Raw genomic sequence first — 21,613 nt, 5'->3', positions numbered from 1 at the left:
CCCTCCCAGTACGTGACAACACACCCCCTCACCACAGCCCTCATCACAGCTCCACCACCCGCCATCCCTGTAAGACAAAGGACTCTGAAACACTCCCCTCACTCCATTCCAAGTGTCAGCAAGCCCCAGTCTTCACAGACCTGACAAGTCTCCTGCGGTTTTTCTCTTGCTCCTGCTTTTAGGCGGAATTGTAACCATCTCCGACTTTTTGTGCTCGGAGGAAGCTTTCTCTACCTACTCACCTCCCTCTGAAGTGAAGAGAATTGCTTTACTCATCCCAGGGAAGGTCTTGAATGATCCTCTGCTACGTCCACATCTACTTTCATTTCATCTCTCTACATCAGAAAGAGAGAAGGTGAAGGCAAGACCTGCTTTCCGAATTCTCTTAGTCTCAACAAAGTTTAATTACCACATTCTTTTTTTTTCTTTTTCTGATCATAGGAGACTTCTCTGAGCAACCCAGTTACTGATTCTACTTCTCTTTCCCTTTCCTCTTCCAATGGCTCTTTGAAGCCTGGTTTTGATATGAAAGTCATTTTGCTTCAAATTGCTTATGAGGCCTCATTCATGAAGTTGACATCCTGCCATGCCTCTCCTCTTAAGCAACTTGTCGTTTCCCCTACCCCAAAACATATGTGAATAGAATGGTGAAATAGGATGGTCATCTGCATCTGCCATTGGAAAACCTCTTCTGCTCAGTTTAAAGTCTCCTCCTAACATGAGGCGTCACCGATTTGTTGTTGGTCTTTGCTGTCTCTCCTCTTTCCACATCTGGGTCCATTTAGCAACCACCAAGTGATTAGCAGCCCTGGGGACCCATCCTTATCATTCATTCACTCAAAAATGTTTGTGAATGTGTACTATGTCCCAGGCACTGTTCTAAGTGCTTGGAAAAGTAGGTGAATAGGGTTCCCGTCTTCCAGAAGCTTCCAATCCAGACATTACTCAAGCAATCGACTCATAAAAGACTTTGAAATGAATATATATGGAATTTCCTCAAAATTAGGTTTCCATGTAGATAAAGTGGTTAGGGAAGGCTCTTAGAGGAGGTGACATTTACACTGAAGGAAAAGGAGGAGGGAGCCGTGCAAAACCAAGAGGGGAAGAACATTTAGAGCAGCAGGTGCAGCATGTGCAAAGGTCCTGAGGAGGAAAAGGAAAACCCTGGTGTGTTTCAGGGTTTGCAAGGAGGCCGGCGGGGTGGGAGCCCACTGGCCAGAGGGCGGGTGGTACTCAATGTCAGCAGGGTCAGACTCGTAGGGCCTTATCCCAAGGTAAGGACCTGAGACTGTATGCTCAGTGTAATGGGACACCATTGAAGGGTTCCAAGTAGGGGAAGGTTATGTTGTACACTTAGAGGCAACTCTCATGACTGAGTGGGGACTGGACTGGGAGAAAGGATGATGAGCAAAGCAGAAGGAGGGAGGTCTTGGTGCTGTCCAAGGGCAGCTGACAGAACCTGGACTACGTGCTGCTGGGACAGGTGGGAAAAGGGGGTGGCATGAGGCGTGACAAGATTTGCTGATAGGTGGGATGTGAGTGGTGGTGGAGTTGGGGAGTCTAGGATGCCTTCTGTTTTTATCATTGCTGTTGCAGCTCAGCATCAAGGAATCGTGGTCCTGGTACAGCAGGGGGTAGGGGGGTTCTGCTCAAGGGGGTTAATCAGCTTTATGACTTAATAATATGCCTCTTGGCAACCTATCTTTTCTCCCCTTCTGGCTATATTCTTGTTATTCCATCCACATCCCAGTGGCTAGAACCCTAAAGGCTGCGTATTCATCTGCCAAAAGACTAGACCATGAAATGTCTCTTGGCTTTGACGGTATCAGAAGTGGTTCAGCGCTCAGTCTCCACAGCCAGACAGCCTGGTCCAGATCCTGACCATTTCCCTTGACTAATGACGCAATCTCACCTGGCTTCTCTGAGGCTTAGCTTTTTCACTTATTTGAAAAACAAGGCATAAACATTAAAAGATTACTAACAATACAAGCTAACACCCATTAAGTAGCACACAGGAGTCCCTGTGACATTTGGCCTAAAATGATAAAAGATGGCCCTGTGAATAATGGGCACTTAGACCAAAACTCTGGGAATTAGCTCAGTAGACAGAAGGTGGGAATGAACACCTCAAAGGAGGAAATGATACAAGTTAATTTTGGTATCTGGGATAAAGATGTATTTCATAAAGATATGAGTCTGGCTGGTTGATCTTAAATAACAGGAGGAAAAGCTACAAAGTAAAATTGGAGCCCTCACAGTTTTGGAGGCTAGAAGTCCAAAATCAAGGTATTGGCAGGTCTGATTTCTTCTGAGGTCTCTCTCCTTGGCTTGTAGATGGCCGTCTTCTCCCTCTGTGTTCACATGGTCTTCCCTGTGAGTGTGTGTTTGTGTCCTAATCTCCTCTTACGAGAACGCCAATCATATTGGATTAGGAGCCCATCCTAATGATGTCGTTTAACCTTAATTACTTCTTTAAAGGCCCCATCTCCAAATAGTCACTTAGGTACCATGGGTTAGGACTTCAACATATGAATTTTGGGGTACACATCTCAGCCCATAACAGTCTGATATTTTTATCATGGTCAGACTGGAGTGATTGATTTGGAAAAATAATTCCACAGAGGTGAAGTGTCCTCATAGCATCATATCTGGGGGTATATGATAATCCACACGACTTATCACTTGCGTGTTAAACTTGATCATTTGGTTAAGGAATGTTATGCAGACTTCTCCACTGTCACATTTCTATTTTCCCCTTATGTTTTGATTACGTCCTATTCCCTTCACTGGTGAGGGAGGGATTCCTGCTCTAGGGTTATGGGGATGGCCACATGCACAACCCCTAACACTGGACAGCAGGTTATTAGTCACGTATGCTCCCAGCTTGGGGAAGCAGGACAACACATGACATGCAGGGCCACATGGGGGTTGCACCTGGGAACAGAGTGAACAAGCAGGGATGGTGGGAGGCAGGCTGTGCTGTATCAAGTGGGTGGGGTGCCCCCTGTTTCCCATAGCAGAAGGGATTGGCTGGTTTGGATAATCCTGCAGACTGACAGCAAACTGAAGCCCGCTGTTCAGGGACAGACAAGAACTGTGCCTGGTCCCTTTGATAAGGAAGGTTGTCTGGCTATGGGACCTTATGTGTTGGAGCAGAGTGGGAGGGGAACTTGTGGTAAGGCCATTCCAGGTCTTCCTGATTTTACCAGATATCAAGTCAAGACAAACTGGGCCTTAAGTTTAGGCCTCCTACCGCCTGTTCTAGTCCATTTGTGCTGCTATAACAAAATACCTTAGACTGGGTAATTTATAAAGAACAGAAATTTATATTTCTCACAGTTCTGGAGGCTGGGAAGTCCAAGATTAAGGTACCAGCAGATTCAATGTCTGGTGAGGGCTTGTTCTCTATATATGGTGCCTTTTGCTGTGTTCTCACATAGTAGAAGGACAAAGCTCCCTTCAATCTCTATTATCAGGGCACTAATGCCTTTAATCACCTGCTAAAGGCCCCACCTATTATACTGCACTGGGGATTAGGCTTCAACATATTAATTTTGGGAGGACACCAACATTTAGAGCATAGCACATACTTTTCCATAGTCTCTTCTTTGGAAGCATATTTTCTTCATTTGTGAAAGACATGTCCCAGCACACAGAATTTTAAATTGGCAACTATTTCAGCACTTTTCCTCTTCATTGTCTTCTGGCTTCATTGTCTCTTCTTACTGTATCTCATATGTCTCTTACTCTCTCAGATTCTCTTCTATATTACCATCTTTTCTTCTTTTAACCTCTGTGCTTTATTCTGGATAATTTCTTCTAGCTATCTTTCAACTCAGATGTGAGGGTACAACTGAGTACTTGGTGACTCTAAGTAGCCTATATAACTAGAAGACATCCAAGGGAAAATAAGAGGGCAACCTCAGGTGAAAATTCAATGCCTACAGAAAAAGTCCAGATTCCTTAGATTGGCAAAGAAAGCCTTTTGACATAGACTCCAGTTTTACTTTGTAGCTTTTCCTTCTATTATTTAAGACCAACCAGCCAGACTCATATCTTTGTGAAATACATCTTTATCCCTGATTCTATACTTAACTCGTATCATTTTCTTCTTTGAAGTGTTTATTCCCACCTTCTCTCTGCTGAGCTAATTTCCAATGTTTTGGCCTATGTGTCCCTTACTCCATGAAGCCATCTTCGATCATTTTGGGCCACATGTCACAGGGACTCCCTCATGTTACTTAATATATATTAGCTTGTATTGTTAGTAATCTTTTAATGTTTATGCCTTGTTTTCCAGGTATATGATACGCTCCTTGAAGGAAGGGTATGTCTTGTACCTTTTGCACCTAACACCTTACCCTTGGCACTTAAAACAGGGCTTTGCACATATTATGTTAATGAATTCACATTGATTGATTTTTCCCTTAATTACTCTCAACATGCTAGAGAGATCCTCTAGTTGTAAACACGATGCATTTGAGAGCTTTTGGTCATTTAAAATTTTTAGATGGTGTAGCAATAAATGAAGATCACCCAAATGAGAACAAATAGAGGCTGTTTATTCAGAACTTGCTATAGCAAGAGAGTCAGCCACCATCACTTGTATTTGACAGAGACTCAAAGCCAGGCAGGGGAGTGGGAAAGCTTTACAGTGGAAAAAAGGGGAAGGCTTCAGGTATGCCCTGATTGGAGGCTGTTGGCAGAGAAGGTGGAGGCAGCTAACTAGAAATGGTGCATCCTGTGTGATTGGTTTGGGGAACATCTGGCTTTCTTTGGTTGGTCCTGAGTTGGAAGTAGGGGCCAAATTAAGGAAAGCTGGTGGTCATTGGCTAAGTCCTGACTGTTCGGGGATGAATGCTGCAAAGAGTATGGTTTTGCTTCCCGGGCTGGTTGCAGCAGAAGTTATACATCAGAGTTCTATTGTGATATGGCCTGGCTATTGCTCATTTGTATATTCAGTCCCTCAGTACCTACTTTGGTCACTCTCTTACTTACAAGAGAGAAGTCTAGAGATCCAGATCTTCATTTCTTGGGGATTGTTCAGTTGACTCCATAGTCAATCTTATTGTGAGGTCTTTTTGACCTTTTTGTTGTTTTATCATCATGGTGATAGTCTGATGAGAGAGAGTCTGAACAGAAGACCTTAAGACTCTATACAGAATGCAAAAGACCAGCATTATGACAATTATGGCAAAAACTAGAGCAAGTAATGATATTTTTAAGATGCTTCAGAACAAGGAACCCAGTTGCCCAACTCAGGCCAAAAGGACAAATCTCACAGGATTATTTCTCACACATACATGGCATCATTAAGTAATTCTTTGTGTAGTCCTCTGAAGATGGGGTCCTTGTAAGTAAGGCCTGACTAAATCTGACAAAGCATCATAGCCATATGAGTCCCTTCATGTAGGTGTTTCGTAACTGGTATACTAGGGTTCAGGGAGTACTACCATTACATGGATATTCATTTTCCATATGGAGTTTGAGTCTGTATTTGTAAAACCCCGTTCTCGAGCATGTTCCTCATATCTATCTGTGTAATAGGGCTTAAAGTCAGATAAGTCCATATGAGGTATCACAGTGCCTAGTAACTGCATATCTTTGGCTGCCTGTTTTGCTGATCTGTTGGCTGTCTGCTTTCCCTTAATTAATTGGGAATTATCTCTCTGATGGTTTGGGCAGTACATTATGGCAACCTTAATTGGCAGCAGAACTGCTTTTAACAATGCCAAGATTTCTGCTGGATGTTTTATGTCCTCGTTGTTGGAGGTTAGTAAAACTGGTTGGATATCTTTTAAGGCCTCTTTTTTAGGGGGTATTGTCTCTTATGTGGAACATGTGCCCCCTCCTTCAATTCAATGGCCACTGGTTCCACATTTTTGGCACGACAAGGTATCACATCTGCTCAAACAAGCTTACTCACTCTTTTGTAGATCTCTAGTGATAGGAGTTCTTCCTTTTGTTCTTCCAGGTGGATGAGAAGCATCTGCAATCATACAGCTTGCTCTGGGGATTCTGGGGATACTTGGACACGAAGTTGCTATTTTTCAGGAAAAAAATGTTACTTGGCCGTTTAATTTACATTAAAAAATCTCAGCCCAATGAGGGATCAGGCATTCTGGCATGTAGAAGAAGCTGTGCCTTGGTTTCATATCCCCTAGTTGGCACTCTAGAGCTTGGAGAAAAGATTTTTATTGCTTCTTTCCTGTGACTCTGGCCATGGGGACTGTTCATTGTGCACTTTTAGTCATTTGGGTATTTAATACTGAGCATTTGATTCTCCACTGTCAGTTGCACCTGTGGTTCCAGTATGAAAATAACCATAGGCTCCGATAAATTCAGGGGAACCCCTGGGCTTCCTCATTTTTCATCAGAGTTTTTATCTTGCTTTATCATCTGCTTCTTGGATTTCCCTTCTTCTTCTTTTTTTTTTTTTGGATTAACACCTCTAGCTGGGTATTGTTTTAATGGAAATTGCCCTGCCCCGTAAAGGGGAACACTTGGACCAAAACAGATGCCCTGTCAGGTCTTATAGGGGAGACCGTGCCATTGCCTGAGGCATACTGGGGTGGGGCAGTAGCCCCAGCAGATTCCAAATCATCTGGAAAGTTTGGGGGAGGAGGTAGTGAAGGCAAAGCTGCTGTGGGAATAAGCCCTGGGGCTTGTGCCCCGTTCCTATTACCTGTGGGCTTGGAGGGTTTAACATCGTTACCAAGTCGTGCTCCTCATCTTCCTTCTCTTCTGGACAAGGACTGTCTGGGAGGGGCTCGACAGCTCCTTCTTTTCTCTTTCTCTGACCCATAAGCCGTGAGCCTCCCTGTGAGGAGTCTTTATTATGTAAGAACATAAAAGCTTGCACATAAGGAATTTCATCATATTTCCTTAACCTCTGACAAAATTTTAATTGGAGGATAGTATAGTAACTAAGGGAACCATTTAGAGGCCAATACTCTTCTGAGTCCAAAATACACATGGGCCAAGCAGTACTGTAATAAAAATTCATTTTTCCTTTTGTCATGGGATTATAACTATAACTGGACCATTCAGCTAAAATTCTTTCATTCTTGGGCCGGCCTGTGGCTCACTCGGGAGAGTGCGGTGCTGATAACAGCAAGGCCACGGGTTCGGATCCCATATAGGGATGGCCGGTTAGCTCACTGGGTGAGTGTGGTGCTGACAACACCAAGTCAAGGGTTAAGATCCCCTTACCGGTCATCTTTAAAAAAAAAAAAAAAAAATTCTTTCATTCTTAGCTGGGATTGAAGGTGCCCTGCCCATGTCTCCTGAGGCAGTGGTGGTGGCAGACCTGAGAATGAGGATTAGGAATTTGTTTCCAATCTCCCACTAGAAAGTTGCAATGATTAATGGGGACACACACCCTTCACAAGATTTTACCCAGACATAGTTATCTGTCTTGATGGTCTGAAATATCACCCATAGAGCAAGGGGGGTTAGGAGTCCCTTCCCAAAGGGATCAGCAACAGCCAGACACTGAGTGTACAAACACTGGTGTAATGTTTCCTAGGCTTGGATGTTTCCCAAGTGCCAATTATTGTTTTTCTTGAAAACGTGAATGCCACCAGCATTGGGTCGAGTTCCTGCACCCTGGAAATGCACTTCCTTCAATAAACAGAGCTCCTAAAAGAAACATTGAAGCACTCAGGCTGGCCCACACTGTTGTAACCAATGTAATTCAAGATTCAAGAGCCCAGTGAGTGCCCAGAGGAACTGAAATCTAGGTCTGAGGTTGTGACCAGGACCCACATACACATGAGGGTCATTCTATTGGTTTGCCTCAAAGAGACAAAGAAACTTTAATGACTCTGTCAGTGACTGAGCGCCTGTAGATCCCTCTGTTCTTGAATGGAAAAGAACAGGGATCTGACTGGCAGTCCACTGGCACTTAATTAAAACAGCAAAACTCTCCCAATGTGTACCTGCCATCTCAGGAGGACAAACTGTACCAGTGTTAGTCCAGCAGACCAGCTGCCATATAACAGTTAAAGGACAGGCAGAAAACCCCCAAGTTTTCCTCTCCCGATAGGTCAAGACAAAGTTAGGATGAGTAGCCAGAGTGACAAACAGAAACAAACAGGCACCTAGCAAACAAGCTCCCTGTGCTGGGAAACCAGATTACAGTCCTTGAGTCACTTTCTCCCCAGCCAATTTGGTACTGCAAATGACCCGATGGGGTCCAAATAACCCAAAAAGGGATCAAATGGCAGGCAGCGCAGGGTGTGCTCAGCATGCATGCTGATGCAACTCATCAGTAAAAAGTCTCATCAGCCCGTCCATATGGCTCCATTTTCTTCACCAACTGAAAGCAAAAAAGGCAGCTGATGCTTTGGCTGGGAGGACAGGGAGTGTCCTTAGAGGAAAAAAACCCTCCAGCAGCCGCTGGGAAAGTCCCTAAGATCATAGCCACAGGAGCTAGCCACAAGCAACCAGTGTGTCTGAGCTGCCACAGCCTCTCTCTCGGCAGCAGGTTGTACAATGTCCCACTGCAGTTGCCAAATTTGTTATGGAGACCTCAAAGGTCCATTTGCTCACTGCTCAATAGCTACTAATTGAGAGACAACTGTTCATGTAAGGAAAGGTAGCCTTTACTCAGGAAGCTGGCAGCCTGGGGAAATAGTGGACTTATGCCTCAAAGACCATCTTTGCCTCTCCCATGTTTGCCAAAGGGTTTTATAGGGATCTGTCATGGAAAGTTGATTCATGGTGACCAGGTTGGGACATGCAGACATGCTTGAGTGTTTCAGATAATCATCAAGGAACTTCCTGGGTGGTAGCTGACTATAGAATACTATATTCTCCATAGGTTCAGTTCCCATTATTCTCAGATAAGATCAGGTCAGTAAGCTAGTAAAGAATGGCCATCTGGATTTCCAATCAAGATGGTGGAATAGACGGTCCCCAGCATCACCTTCTCCCACAATCAACCAATTACAACTATTAAAAAGCAATGACTGCTAAGCGGGGGCCACTAGAGCTCAGGGGAAGGGATGGAGAGACCTACAGAGCTCCTGAAGGCAGGAGAACCCACTGTGAGAGAAAGAAAGGACCGCTCCCACTGTCTCAAGCCCTGACCACTTCAAAGCTGGCCCTGGTGAGCACATGGAGCAAGAGCTGGCAAAAGTCACAGCTGTGCCCTTCATATGAAGTTGCTTGAAGGCGGCAGGGGAGAAGAGGGCCTTAGTGGCCCCCAGGCCAGCAAGACCACTGACTGGGTTCCCATGGACCCACAAAGGAGCAAGGGGCCACAGACAACTGAAAAAAGAAAACATTCAGAGACGGGTGAGTCATCCCACTTCTGTCCTGTGGGAAGTGTTTGGAGTGTGGGCAGTAGGGGAGATGGGCCCACTGGAGCACGGCATGGACAGCTGATCTGCCCTCCAGTCAGCACAGGATCACTCAATGGAGACTGGTCAGAAATACAGAACTGCAGGGAGTGTAGTTTACTGAAAAGACTCAGGCCCAGACCAGAGTTTCCACACAACCCAGGTTTACTGAACCTCACAAGAAACGGAAGTGCTTGCAAGGTCAACAATTAAAACCTGAGCTGCACAAAAAGCCTTCCCTAAGGAATCAGCAGCAAAGCAGCAATTTAGCTCAACCACAGGGCTCAAGTGCTGGTTCTCACAGGAAGTTTCCCATTTTAGAAGTAACCAAAGGACAACAAATTAGTTCCAGTGCAGAGTTTAAGTGGTGGGGGTAGCTAATAATCGAACACAGAACTGAAAGGAAAAACAAAAAACCCACAGATCAGCGACAAAGTTCTGATATTAGCCAGTGAAGGTCTACCACCACCAAAGAGCACCTATAAAACCTAGAAGGACCAGAAGGCCCCCGGACTCCTGAGTCAGGGTTGGGGGGGTTGAGGGCCTCAGCCACACTCCCCCAACATCCACATCCAGCCCAGCAAAGACCACCAAGCTGCTGCAAGAAGCACCCTGGGCTCCCAAGCCAGGGCAGTTGGGGAGCCAAAGGCCTCAGCCATGCCCCCCTGAAGTCAGCATCCAGGCCAGCCATGACTGAGCTGCTGCTGGAAGCCCCCTGGGCTCCCCTGCTGGAATGAGGGGGGTGCCACGGGCCTCAACCATGCCCCCCTCCCTTTGTCCTCCTCCTCCCACCTTCTCCCCCCTCCCCCCCAACTGCTCTGCAACATCTTAGAATGTAAAAATAATAATAAACAAACTAATTAAAGAAAAAAAGAATGGCCATGTGAGTTAATAACTTTTCTCTAATTATCTGTGTACAATGTGAGAGCAAGAGTCATTGTGTTCCGGCAATTAGCCACATGCTATGTAGTTTAGGTTATAGGAGAGAGCAAGTTTTTAAATTCAAAGTTTTAACAGAATGGAATCACTTCTGCTCAGGCTCTTACAGGAATGTCCAGTCAAGGAAGCTGCTGAAGAACTTTCGTCAGGTTACAGAAGGCCTGTTGGATTCCCAGAAGAAAAGTTCTCTTCCTGAGGACTTAGTTAACTCATAAAGAGGTATTACAAGCTCAGAAAAATTTGTCTGCAATACTCAGTTATACCTAGAAATTGTGCATAGACACAATTGTGTCATTTCATGAGCGGTCTGGGATAAGTTTGGATAATCTTTAGTCTATAAAGAGAGGGTGTTTTTCCCTCCTTAGACATACCATGTCCAAAATAATAGACTGTGCTTTGGAAAAGTTGTACTTTATCTGTTGAAACTTTATGTACCTTTTCTGCTAAGTCTGAGAGCAAGTAAATGGAATACTTTTTACAAGTTTTCTTGTTCTCTAAATAAAGTAGGAGATCATCTACATATTGATCGGAACTGAATCACAAGAGAAATTTAGACTTTTTAAGAATTGTTTGAGGAACGGGGGAGAAAAGGAAAGAGCTTAAATAAACCACTGGAGCATGACTGCCCAGGTACATTGTTATCCTCTCCAGGTGAAAGCTAAAAAGTATGACTATCCTGGAAGTGGTCTAGAGGTACTTCAAAAAAGGCAAAGCAAAGCGAAGCAAGTTGCTTCAGGCAGAATTGAAGCCAAGATGGTATTTCAGTTAAGTACTACCAGGAAACAAGGGAAAAAAATTTTGTTGATTATCCTGAGGTCTTGAAAAATTGATATCCTCACCCATTTGATTTCTCTACTAGCAGGACTGGAGTGTAACAATGGCTAGTGTGGGATATGAAAAGACCATTGGATACAAGGGCTTTAAATCCTTCCTTTGAACCCTTCCTTTGCTCTGGCTTTAAGTGATATTGGTGATATTTTGCTAACAGTTAGGTAGAATCTATCTTCTCTTATGGTTCTATTACAGTTATTTTTTCTATGTCAGTGGACTTTTAAGGCCATAGGAATGTCAGGTACAGTGTCACAACCTTTATCTGGGGTTTGCAATCAAATACAATGGAGAGCACAAAAATATATCCAGGGTAGATACGACTTGATTATGAATAGAGGAGTCCTCTGTTGTGCATTTAATAATACAATTTCATTTGCAAATAGGGAGATATTAAATTTTCAGGGATAGTTTCATAGAACAAGAGGCCCAAGGGTTACAGGGCTGGGAGACAGAAAAAATCGGAGAGACCTATCACTTGTGTGTATGCTTACCCTCAGAAAGAAGTTGAGCAAAGATGGTGGAGCTTAACACAGAGTAGCACCTGTACCTAGAAGGAACTGATGACATTGGCCATTTGTCTTAGTTTGTTCATGCTGCTATAACAGGATACTGGAAAAACAGAAATTTATTTCTCACAGTTCTGGAGTCTGGGAAGTCCAAGATCAAGGTGCTAGAATCTGGCATCTGGTGAGGGCCTTCTTGCTGTGTCCTCACGTGGTGGAAGGCGAAAGGGAGGACAAATGTTGTGTCCTCACCTGCCAGAAGAGCAGAAAGAAGGAACTTACTCCCATAAAATGTCTTTTTATAGTGACATCAATTCACTCATGAGGACAGAGCCTTCATGACCCAGACATTATGCCCCACCTCCCAACACTGTTGCATTGGGCACTAAGTTTCCAGCACATGTATTCTGGGGGAAGTATTCAGACTACAGCACCATCTATATTTATAGTTAATTCACTTGACTGTTTAATGGCAGCATATTGAGAGCATTTTCCTTTTTCAGAGCACTGTCATTGATTGGAATTGAGAAACTTTGTCTTGGTTTTTCTTTTATAAGATGGAACATTATTTTTTCTAGTGTCTCTCCTATTTACAATATCTGCAAATGTCCATGTCAAAATGGTTAGTTGGGAAGTGGACCACCTAGCCATTTGATCTGCAAGACTATAGTTTATTTTGGGTTCTGTCTCACTTTTATTCTTGAGCCCTTTCAAAACGTTCTGACAGGTGTTTTAGTTCAGGCAGAGGGCTATTTCTCATTCTAATTTCTACTTTTGAATTAGGCTTCCAGTTTCAGGTTCAACTCTATTGACAAAATGAGATAAAAGAGCTACTGTTACACTGGCACCTTTGTTAACTCCCACATGTTTTCAGGAGATACTTTATAGTCTATCCTGAACATCTCCTATAGTTTCATCCTGTCTCTGTTTGCATGATTGAATTATTGTCCCATTAATGTTTATTGGAAATGTTTAGGATACTGTACTTTAGGAGACTTTGCCCTACTTTTCAAGACTTATCCCCACCCCCCACCCCAACCCTAGGTTTATTGTGGAAAAAGAGATTCCTTGTAGATCCCTTTCTGGGTCAGTCCAATCAGCTTTTTCCATTCAAGATTTAATACTTGAGGTTCTGCCCAACATATACACAAGTTGATATAGGCTAGGTAACCCTGAGTCATATGCACCCTAAAGAATCCTAAATTCTTCTATGAATAGTTGCTTGTCTTGTTTGGGAGTAGGGAAATCCTTAATTATAGCTCTTAATTCATCTTGAGTGTGAAATTTAAATTCTCCAGTTGTCTGCATACTTGGCTTATAAAGGGGATGGATCTTTAGAAGTAACTAACATTTTAGGGTCTTAGGAAAGTCACTGGGAAAAGGTAGAGGGCCTGGACAAGAGGAAGAGAAAGGAGGAGTTTACAGAAGTGATAAAAGAGAGAGATCAGAGGGATAAGAGGGAAGAGGGACATCTGGATATAGAGAGGCAACTTGAAGGGGGAGGATTTACTAGGAAACGAGTCTAATTTGTTGTTGCTTAAGTTTGTCAAGTTCATTAGCTTTGACCAAAGAATCTTTTAGTGGAATAATTTTTGGATTGGAGTTTCCTTTGAGGGGGAGGAGGGTTAGCAAGAAATCAGTTATGTTTTTTAATGATGAATATGCTGATTATCCTGATTTGATTATCACATATTGTACATAGGTATTGATATTCAACTCTATGTCCCACGATATGTATAATAAACTGTTTCAATTAAAAAAAAAGCAAAGCATGAAACTGAGAATGAATAGCTGAGAAACTCAATGAGAAGAGAAAGGAGTTCAAACCAGCACTGACTTACCACGTTGGCATGGACCTGATAAAACACAAGCAGCAATGCACAAGGGGCCTCTGTGGGTAGCACAAATGTTGAAAAGAGGGAGTCCATAGCAATGGACAGCACAGACCACGCCTCAGTGAAGTCTCAGTGAAACTGGAAATAAATGAAGACCATCCAAATAACAAATAGAGACTACTTATTTAGAGCTTGCTAGAGCAAGGTAGTCAGTCACCATCACTTGCATTTGTCAGAGACTCAAAGGCAAGCAAGTGGAGTGGGAAAGTTTTATAGTGAAAGATTCCAGTACAGGGAAGAGTTCAAGTATGCCCTGACTGGAGACATTTGGAAAAGGGAAGCTGGAGGCAGCTATCTAGAAACAGAGCACTTATGTGATTGGTTTGGGGAGCATATTTGGCTTTCTCTGCTTGGTCCTGCATTGGAAGCATGTGAAAACATTGGGAAGCTGACAGTTATTGACCAACTCCTAAACATTCTTGGCTGATTGCTGCAGTGGTGAAGGTTTGGAGGGCTAGCTGCTACAGACATTGTGGATCAGAGTTCTGTTTTTATATGCAATAGGGCCATTGTCCATTTGTACAGTCAGTCTATCAAGGGATAGATGTCATTGAGCAACTACATCTCATTTAGTCATCTTAACTGTCTCTTCCATGTCCCTGTTTTACAGATGAGGAAAGCAATTTTTTTTAGGGAGTTTGAGTAAGGTATCCAAGTTCATACAACTAGTACACAAACAGAATTCAAACTTATACATGCCAGACCTATTTTAATCTATGTTTCCTCTTGTAAAGACCATGAAATTATTCTGATGTTGCCCTTCCTATTAAAAATATTAGATTCTTGGGGCCGGCCCATGGCTCACTCGGGAGAGTATGGTGCTGATAACACCAAGGCCACGGGTTCAGATCCCATATAGGGATGGCCGGTTAGCTCACTGGGTGAGCATGGTGCTGACAACACTAAGTCAAGAGTTAAGATCCCCTTACCGGTCATCTTTAAAAAAAAAAAAAATATATATATATATATATATATATTAGATTCTTAATAAATACTTGTTTGGTAAGTGAACAGATGAAAATAATTTTGGAGCACTTCTTTTGAAATCGCTTCCAGAGCCTGCATTTTTTGAACACGTTCAATGAAAGAACATCTTTATAACAGATTTAGTTTTTGAAAACAGACAAATATTTATCTAAATTAAGACTAGTGAATAAGGTGAGAGCACCAGCTGGCTCAAAAATCTAGTGTGTCCATTCAATAATGAGATGGATCTTGCGATGTTTGCACATTTTGCATGTGATTGACAAAGCAGTTTCAAAGGCTTTTTCCAAAGAAGTTGCAAAAATAGTTGCATTTTGGGAATAAGAACTCAACTTTCCAAAAGTTTGAAGGATTATACTCATTTTAAATAGTAAGCTAAAATTTCATTATTTGTGTGGTTTATCTTTTTGTGTAGTTTTATGCAGTTAAATGGTCTACATCATTCAACAAATATTTATCAAGTATCCAGTGCTGTGCTTTGAACACAGATATCAGATATCAAATATAGCCCTTATTAACCACAAGCTCACAGTCTAGTTGAGACAGAAATTAACAATGGAAATGCAATTTGACAAATACCGTATTTGATAAATAACAAGATGCCCTGAGAACATGCAGTAGCAACCATGGTGAGCTGGTACATGTTGAACAACTGACTCCTGGGGGAGTGTGGTGAAGGGTATGGGCCTGATTTGCAGTGTTCACTGATTTCCACAATTTAAATGCTCCCACCATGGCTAATTTCAAGCTACCAACATGATGCCATTAAAAGGGAGTTGTAAAGAGATATGCAGTAGTACATTATATTTAAATTCCATCGTACAGATACAATGTGTGTAAATAACCTCAAGATCATAAATAGTAAAATGTAGTAGAATAATTAGGAAGTGATGAGTTTTGAGTATTTATTACTTTTGCGTTTAATATAATTAAGCATAAGTTTACATAATTTAATTTTTGAGTGGCTATATTTAAAAACCAGCTTACAAAATTACTGAACGTTTGACAATCAGCTCTTGCAAGTGAGTGTGAACCAGTGCAAGTGGGCTCTAGCACACCTCCGGGTGAGAGCAATGTCAGGTATTACAGTAGGCTCACATAAGATGAACTTTGTAAGGAAACTCAAGGCAGGGATCCTGCCTTTTCATTTACGCATCTCCAGCACCAACCATTAGGTTGTTGAACGGTCAAAGTAATTAATCCGACATTATTATTATTATTATTATTTTTTACTCCCTACTGTATTCTGGGCACAGCTTTAGGCGCTTGGAGGAGGGAGGAACAACAGTAAAAAGCAAGGCCCTGACTTTAGAGTTTACATTCACGAGTGTGTCTGTGTATAAGCAGATGGCTGCCAGGTCAGGCGGTGGGTGAAAAGTGTTAGAGCTAAAAATTCTGTAGTGCAAAGGAGAAAAGGAGTGGAGCACTGCTATTTCACATGGGGTTGTCTTGTCAGGCAGTGGTAAACGTTGGAATGTATTAAAGTAAGGAGAGAAGGCTCTGGACTCTGACAGCCTAAGGCTGAAGTACAGATCCTGCGCAGATCTCAACCATCCAACAGGAGTGGGATGCAGAGCAACTTACAACACTTTCTTTCTTCAAAGAAGCCCATGCACCTTACTCTCCTCCGCAGTTCTGCACCGTGCGAAGTCCGCCTCAGGAGCACTGGGTTTAACTAGACCGATCAGACGCAGCGCAGTGGGGCTGACCCCGCGCATGCCCAAACACTCCAACCTCTCCCCGGCGCCCCATCCAGGGCGGTTCGCGCATGTGCAAGAGCGAGGCGTGGTTGGTTTCTTTCTGTTTGTTTTTTGTTTTGTCCCAAGGCCCTGCCGTACCGTCCCGGCGGCGAGTTGCATTCTGGTTCCGTCGTGTGTCCGGCGTGTGGCGGTGGTTCTCCCGCGTCTCCGCCCCAGTGGCCCCCGCCGTCATGAACCGCGAGACCTTGGCGGCGGGCGAGCGGCTGGTGTCGCCGGCGTACGTGCGGCAGGGCTGTGAGGCCCGCCGCTCACACGAGCACCTCATGCGGCTGCTTCTGGAGAAGGTACCGAAGTGTCGGTCCCCTCCCCCGCCGCCGCTCCCTCGGCAGTGCTGGGTCCTGCGTCACCGGCGCCTGTTTGCTGGTGGAGGCTTGTCCCCAGAGTCTGTCGCCGCTTGGCTGGCACTACCCTGACGAGCTTGTGCTCTGTGCCTTTTCAGCCTCGCCAAAGCCAGCGAACCCCAGAGAGTGTTCTTAGGGGGTGAGTGGGGTCAGAGTGCTGAGTCCCTCTTTTTTTCTAATTTAGGGATGCGGCAGTGAGGGCAAGTCCCAGTTAGTTTACTTTTTTGTTTGTGGAAAGGGCAAAGTTCGCACCTTCCAGTTTTCACCACTCCCGAGGACTCAGGGTGCAAACTCACATGGTGTTTGCAAACCACGATGTACTAATTCGAACGGGGATGCTTCCGCCGAACGTCCCAGGTCTTGCGCCTGCCAGGATTCCTGAATTTTAACTTCACTGAAGTTTGACAGCCCCTACACAGAACACCCTTTTTTGAAGAGTCGTCGTTGAAGATTTGGTGTATTGGTTTTCAGTTACATTAACTTACCGAAATTTAAAAGTTTGGGTAAATCTTTATCACCCCTTCTCGCAATCTGTAGGGAACTGTAATCAAATATAACGCAAACGTTTTGCCTATTTGTGGTTTCTTTATAGTGCTGAGTTTGTGTCTGAGTTTTAGAAAGCAAGGAGCATGGCAGAGTACACATTAAGAAGATTTAAAATTCATTGATGGGGGGCTCCTAGGGAACGATAGGTTTTTTAAAATATAATTATAAACTTTGTTTTTTTAAGGGCAAGTGTCCAGAAGATGGTTGGGATGAAAGCACACTTGAACTCTTTTTACATGAACTTGCAATCATGGACAGCAACAATTTCTTGGGCAATTGTGGTGTGGGAGAAAGGGAAGGGAGAGTGGCATCTGCATTAGTCGCTCGTCGTCATTACAGGTATGTTTTTAAAGTAGCATGTGAAAACATTTTTTATTTTTATTTTTGGCTAAAATTAGTGGCAGCAGTATTCATCTTATTAAATTCTAAAATGTCCGTTTGTAAACCATCTCTCTACTCAAATGGGCAGGTAAACCATATGTAACAGGGAGATGGAAACAATTTATCTAAGCATGTGCCTTTCAAAAATAGTAGTGTAGAAGTTTTCAAAGACAATAGGGTAAAAATATGTGGTAGTTACTGTGTCAGGTTCTGGATGGTTACACAGGCTATAGTTCTGTTAAGAATGTTTAACCTAATATATTTGGTTGTAAGACTTCAAAATATGTTAAGGAGGTTTATAGTTTCCTGGCATTGCAGGTACTTTTTTTGTGTGACAGCTAGCTGATAAGGGGATCCGAATCCTTGACCTTGATGTTATAACTGGTCCCTCTAACCAATTGAGCTAACCTGCCAGCCCCTTTGCAGGTATTTTGGAGAATGATTTATAGTTAGAAATGAAAAACAGTGTACATCTGTGTCTAAACTGAATCCCATTTTATAGGTACCTCACTTTGTTGCAATAGATGTGGGAAAAGGTGTATTAGATTTTTAAGTTACTTTTTTCTTTTGCTTTATTTCAGGAAGTTTTTATCAGTTTTGATAGCCATTTAATTGGTAGTGGTTCCAAATATGATAATTTATTCTCTGTCCTCTACCCTTTCTGTGAAATAGATTCTTGTCTCCTGTCCTCCATGATTTTAAATCATGATGAAATTTTCCTAGGCATAGTAGGATTTTATTTCAGTTAAGACCATTGAAGTCAAACTAATGATAAAGAGGGTGTAACTTGGATGAAAATTTCATGGTTAACAATGGGCTGATAACATGGTTGGTAATATTATAAATTTAAAAAATGCTTTGTACATGAGATTTCAGTAGTAAGAAAGTACAACACTAGTGTTCTGTGATAAGAATTTCTGATCTATTTGACTATAAGTTACAAATTATTCAAGTTACAAAAGGATTTTTTGTTTTAAAGTATGTTCAGTGGTACCTTTAAATAGTGTATAATACCATCTAATTTAAAGTGAGTAGATTTTGCACACTAATTTTCAAGGAGCATGTAGTTCTTCCGAAAGTAAGGCAATATTTGAAACATCATCTCATCTCCATTGGAACTTAACCCACTCCTCTGTTTAGGGGAAAAAAGAAAGAAAAAAGAGAATTTAATGTTACATTTATCCAGTTTTCTATTGCTGTATAACAATCCACCCCAAAACCTAGTGGCTTAAAACATTCATATATTATTATCTCTCATAGTTTTGTGGGTTAACTGGGCTCAGCAAGGTGAGTATTGGCTTTGGTCTTGTGCAGTTGCGTTCACATATTGGCTAGGAGTTTAGTCATCTGAAGGTTCAGGTGGGCAGTCAAGAAGACTCACTTCCATTGCTAGGACCCTCAGGTGGCCTTACCCTGTGGCTTGGGCTCCTCCCAGCATAGCAGGTGGTTTGTAAGAGGGAGTGTCCCAAGAGCAAGCCCTTCAAGAGGCCTGGTGTAAGCTTTGAGGCTTCTTATGACCTAGCTTGAAAGTTCCTAAAAGTCACTTCTCCTAGACTCTCCTAGCCAAGCAAGTCACTAAGGCTAGCCCAGATTCAAGTGGCAGGGAATTAAACTCCATCTCTTAGTGTGAGAGTAGCATGTGGGCATAGGGAGAAAAGGAATTGATGGGGGCTGTCTGTGGAGACTAGCTACCACAGCATAATTAATGAAATAGTTTCAATTTAAATAGGGTATTTCCATATTATTAATAGTTTATGAAATATATCTACAGCAACCAAATAATGCTTCCAGGGATTTTTGGTTATTATATTTATATACTTATGTACTTATATATTAGGTTACTTAGAACACTGAATGTATTTGTCCAGTTGTTGGCCCATTTTTTGCTTAGGTTCATTCATGGAATTGGGCGATCGGGTGATATTTCTGCTGTGCAACCAAAAGCTGCAGGCTCTAGCCTTTTGAACAAAATTACCAATTCTTTGGTCTTGGACATCATAAAGTTGGCTGGTATGTACTATATTAATTATAACACATTTGGCTGACCAGGTACACACACCTTTGCTTAATTTTTTTTTTTTTATTACTGCCTCTTGCTGAAAAGAACATGAGTGGCTTTTGAAAAGACATGCATATAAAAAGTCTTTTAGAATAAGGTAGAAAATCAGAGCCATAATCCTGGATGATAAATTTGGAAGTGCGGTTCCTGGGAGCAAGTACAGAAAGAGAAGCATCGGGCTACAACTCTTATTATTTGAGAGAAGAAATGTATGATTTCTTCAAGAAGGATGTTGGTTTTTTAATGGGATAAGTGATTTCTGTTTTACTTCTTATTTGTAGGTGTCCATACAGTAGCCAGCTGCTTCGTAGTTCCTATGGCAACTGGTATGAGTCTAACCCTGTGTTTCTTAACGTTACGACACAAAAGACCAAAGGCAAAGTATATTATATGGCCACGAATAGACCAGAAGTCCTGCTTTAAATCCATGATTACTGCAGGTAAAAGAAGTGTTGTATATAACGTTTGAAATATTACAATTAGAAAATTCAAACTTTTTATGTAGAAATAGATAAATGAAAAATAAACTAAATCTGTTCCCCTATTTCTTTTTCTTAAAATTATGGTAAAATATACATAACATAAAATTTAGTGTATATATTGCTTTATACAACTTTTAAGTTTATGGATACCTAAATATTTACCATAAAAAGTTACATTATTATTTATGGGGGCACCTTTGATTATACACAAATTATGCATACTATTTCAATTGAAAATTTGAAAACAATGTTTATATTTAAATTAGTAGGCCCTTGTAAGCTGCAAGATGGGTCAGTGATCCTCAGGTTACTGAAATTCATTATGCTTTTCTTTAGAGGTAAAATATTAAGTTGATTGTGATTTGTTTCAATACTCGAACATGTTATTTATGTCCATCTCCAAAATAAAGTGAACTTTAAAATAAAACTGAAATATTACCAGAGGATGAACAGACTTACTTTTTTACGGACTGAAATTGAGCTGGAACTAAGTGATCCTTTTGTCATCAGTGTCCGTGTTTAATACTTCTTTAGATATCTACTTAACATTTGTTTTTCTTACCTTCCAGAATTTTTCTTTCTTGTCATATCAAAGTATTAAATAGATTTGTGGTCCTAATTGTTTAGTTTTCCTTTACATTATTTTGACCTGTCTTTGACTAATACCAGTATTGAGCCAGGTCTTTATTACTAGAGGGAAGTTCATTGACCAAAATAAATACTTAGAGTTCTTGTGTAGAATGACACTGCTTCCTAGAGTTCCAGGATCTTCCCTTATTTTAGTTCAAACTAACATTTGATTTCTCGTTGGATTGGTTAGGTTTTGAACCTGTGGTGATAGAAAACATTTTGGAAGGTGATGAGCTGCGCACAGACCTGAAAGCAGTGGAGGCTAAAGTCCAGGAACTTGGGCCTGATTATGTTCTGTGTATTCATTCTACCACATCCTGTTTTGCTCCAAGGGTGCCTGATAGGTAAATGATTTGTACGTATTGTCTTTTAAATAAAGTACCGTATACTGATTCTCAAATATGCTTAAATAACATTTGGTAGTAAATAGGTGAGTGGGCTGTCCTAAGAGAGTAGATTGACCTTGTGGAGAAGTAGCATATAGCTTGGGAAAATAAACATTATCAAATGTTTATTTGATATTTATAAGAAAAAAAAACTAGTATAAGGTGGAGATCCCTTTATTACCTGAATAGATGCAGACCATCTATCTTTTCTCAATACCGCACTCTCCCGAGTGAGCCACGGGCCGGCCCAAACCATCTATATTTTCATGCTCCTCATCCTGTTTCTGATCTCTTAACATCTTTTTCCTTGTTATTTAGTACAAGTTTCTTTTCTAAGCTAAATGTTGGATTTACTTGTTTTCATTGCTGTCTCCCTTTGATCTTACACTTCGTTTTCATCCATAGGAACTATTCATTTTAACAGATTTTAAATTGAAAATTTGCAATTATTTACTTTCCTTTGAATTTTTTTAAATTGGCAGATTAACTCATATGCACTTAGGTGTGCATAGTGGTTGTCAGCATTTTGAGA

The 21,613-nt window shown here is 41.9% G+C and overlaps 1 protein-coding gene and 1 long non-coding RNA gene across 4 annotated transcripts in view; one reads left to right on the top strand and one right to left on the bottom strand.

Moving 5' to 3' along the window:
* Positions 1-246: 246 nt before the first annotated feature.
* LOC134386627 (uncharacterized) lies at positions 247-16,158 on the bottom strand. Its single transcript, XR_010024479.1, has 5 exons — positions 16,081-16,158; positions 11,751-11,869; positions 11,606-11,671; positions 5,927-6,043; positions 247-335 (listed from the first exon to the last, which is right to left on the bottom strand). It is a non-coding gene; the product is annotated as an uncharacterized LOC134386627 (long non-coding RNA).
* A 214-nt stretch (positions 16,159-16,372) lies between these two features.
* Positions 16,373-21,613, top strand: part of SEPSECS (Sep (O-phosphoserine) tRNA:Sec (selenocysteine) tRNA synthase) — a 31,700-nt gene continuing 26,459 nt past the window's right edge. For 2 of the 3 annotated variants that reach the window (XR_010024436.1, XM_063107813.1), the window contains exons 1-5: positions 16,373-16,540; positions 17,328-17,482; positions 19,416-19,534; positions 19,865-20,023; positions 20,886-21,039. Coding sequence is in view for 2 of the 3 variants with exons in the window: in XM_063107813.1 (XP_062963883.1) it covers positions 16,427-16,540; positions 17,328-17,482; positions 19,416-19,534; positions 19,865-20,023; positions 20,886-21,039 (701 nt within the window). In the remaining variant the exon portion in view is untranslated. Of the gene's footprint in view, positions 16,541-16,659; positions 16,737-17,327; positions 17,483-19,415; positions 19,535-19,864; positions 20,024-20,885; positions 21,040-21,613 lie in introns of those variants that run through there. The other variant, XM_063107814.1, reaches the window with a different exon arrangement.

Source organism: Cynocephalus volans, chromosome 9 (genome assembly GCF_027409185.1).
Source record: "Cynocephalus volans isolate mCynVol1 chromosome 9, mCynVol1.pri, whole genome shotgun sequence".
NCBI lineage: Eukaryota > Metazoa > Chordata > Mammalia > Dermoptera > Cynocephalidae > Cynocephalus > Cynocephalus volans.
This window is presented reverse-complemented; position numbering and strand designations above follow the sequence as displayed.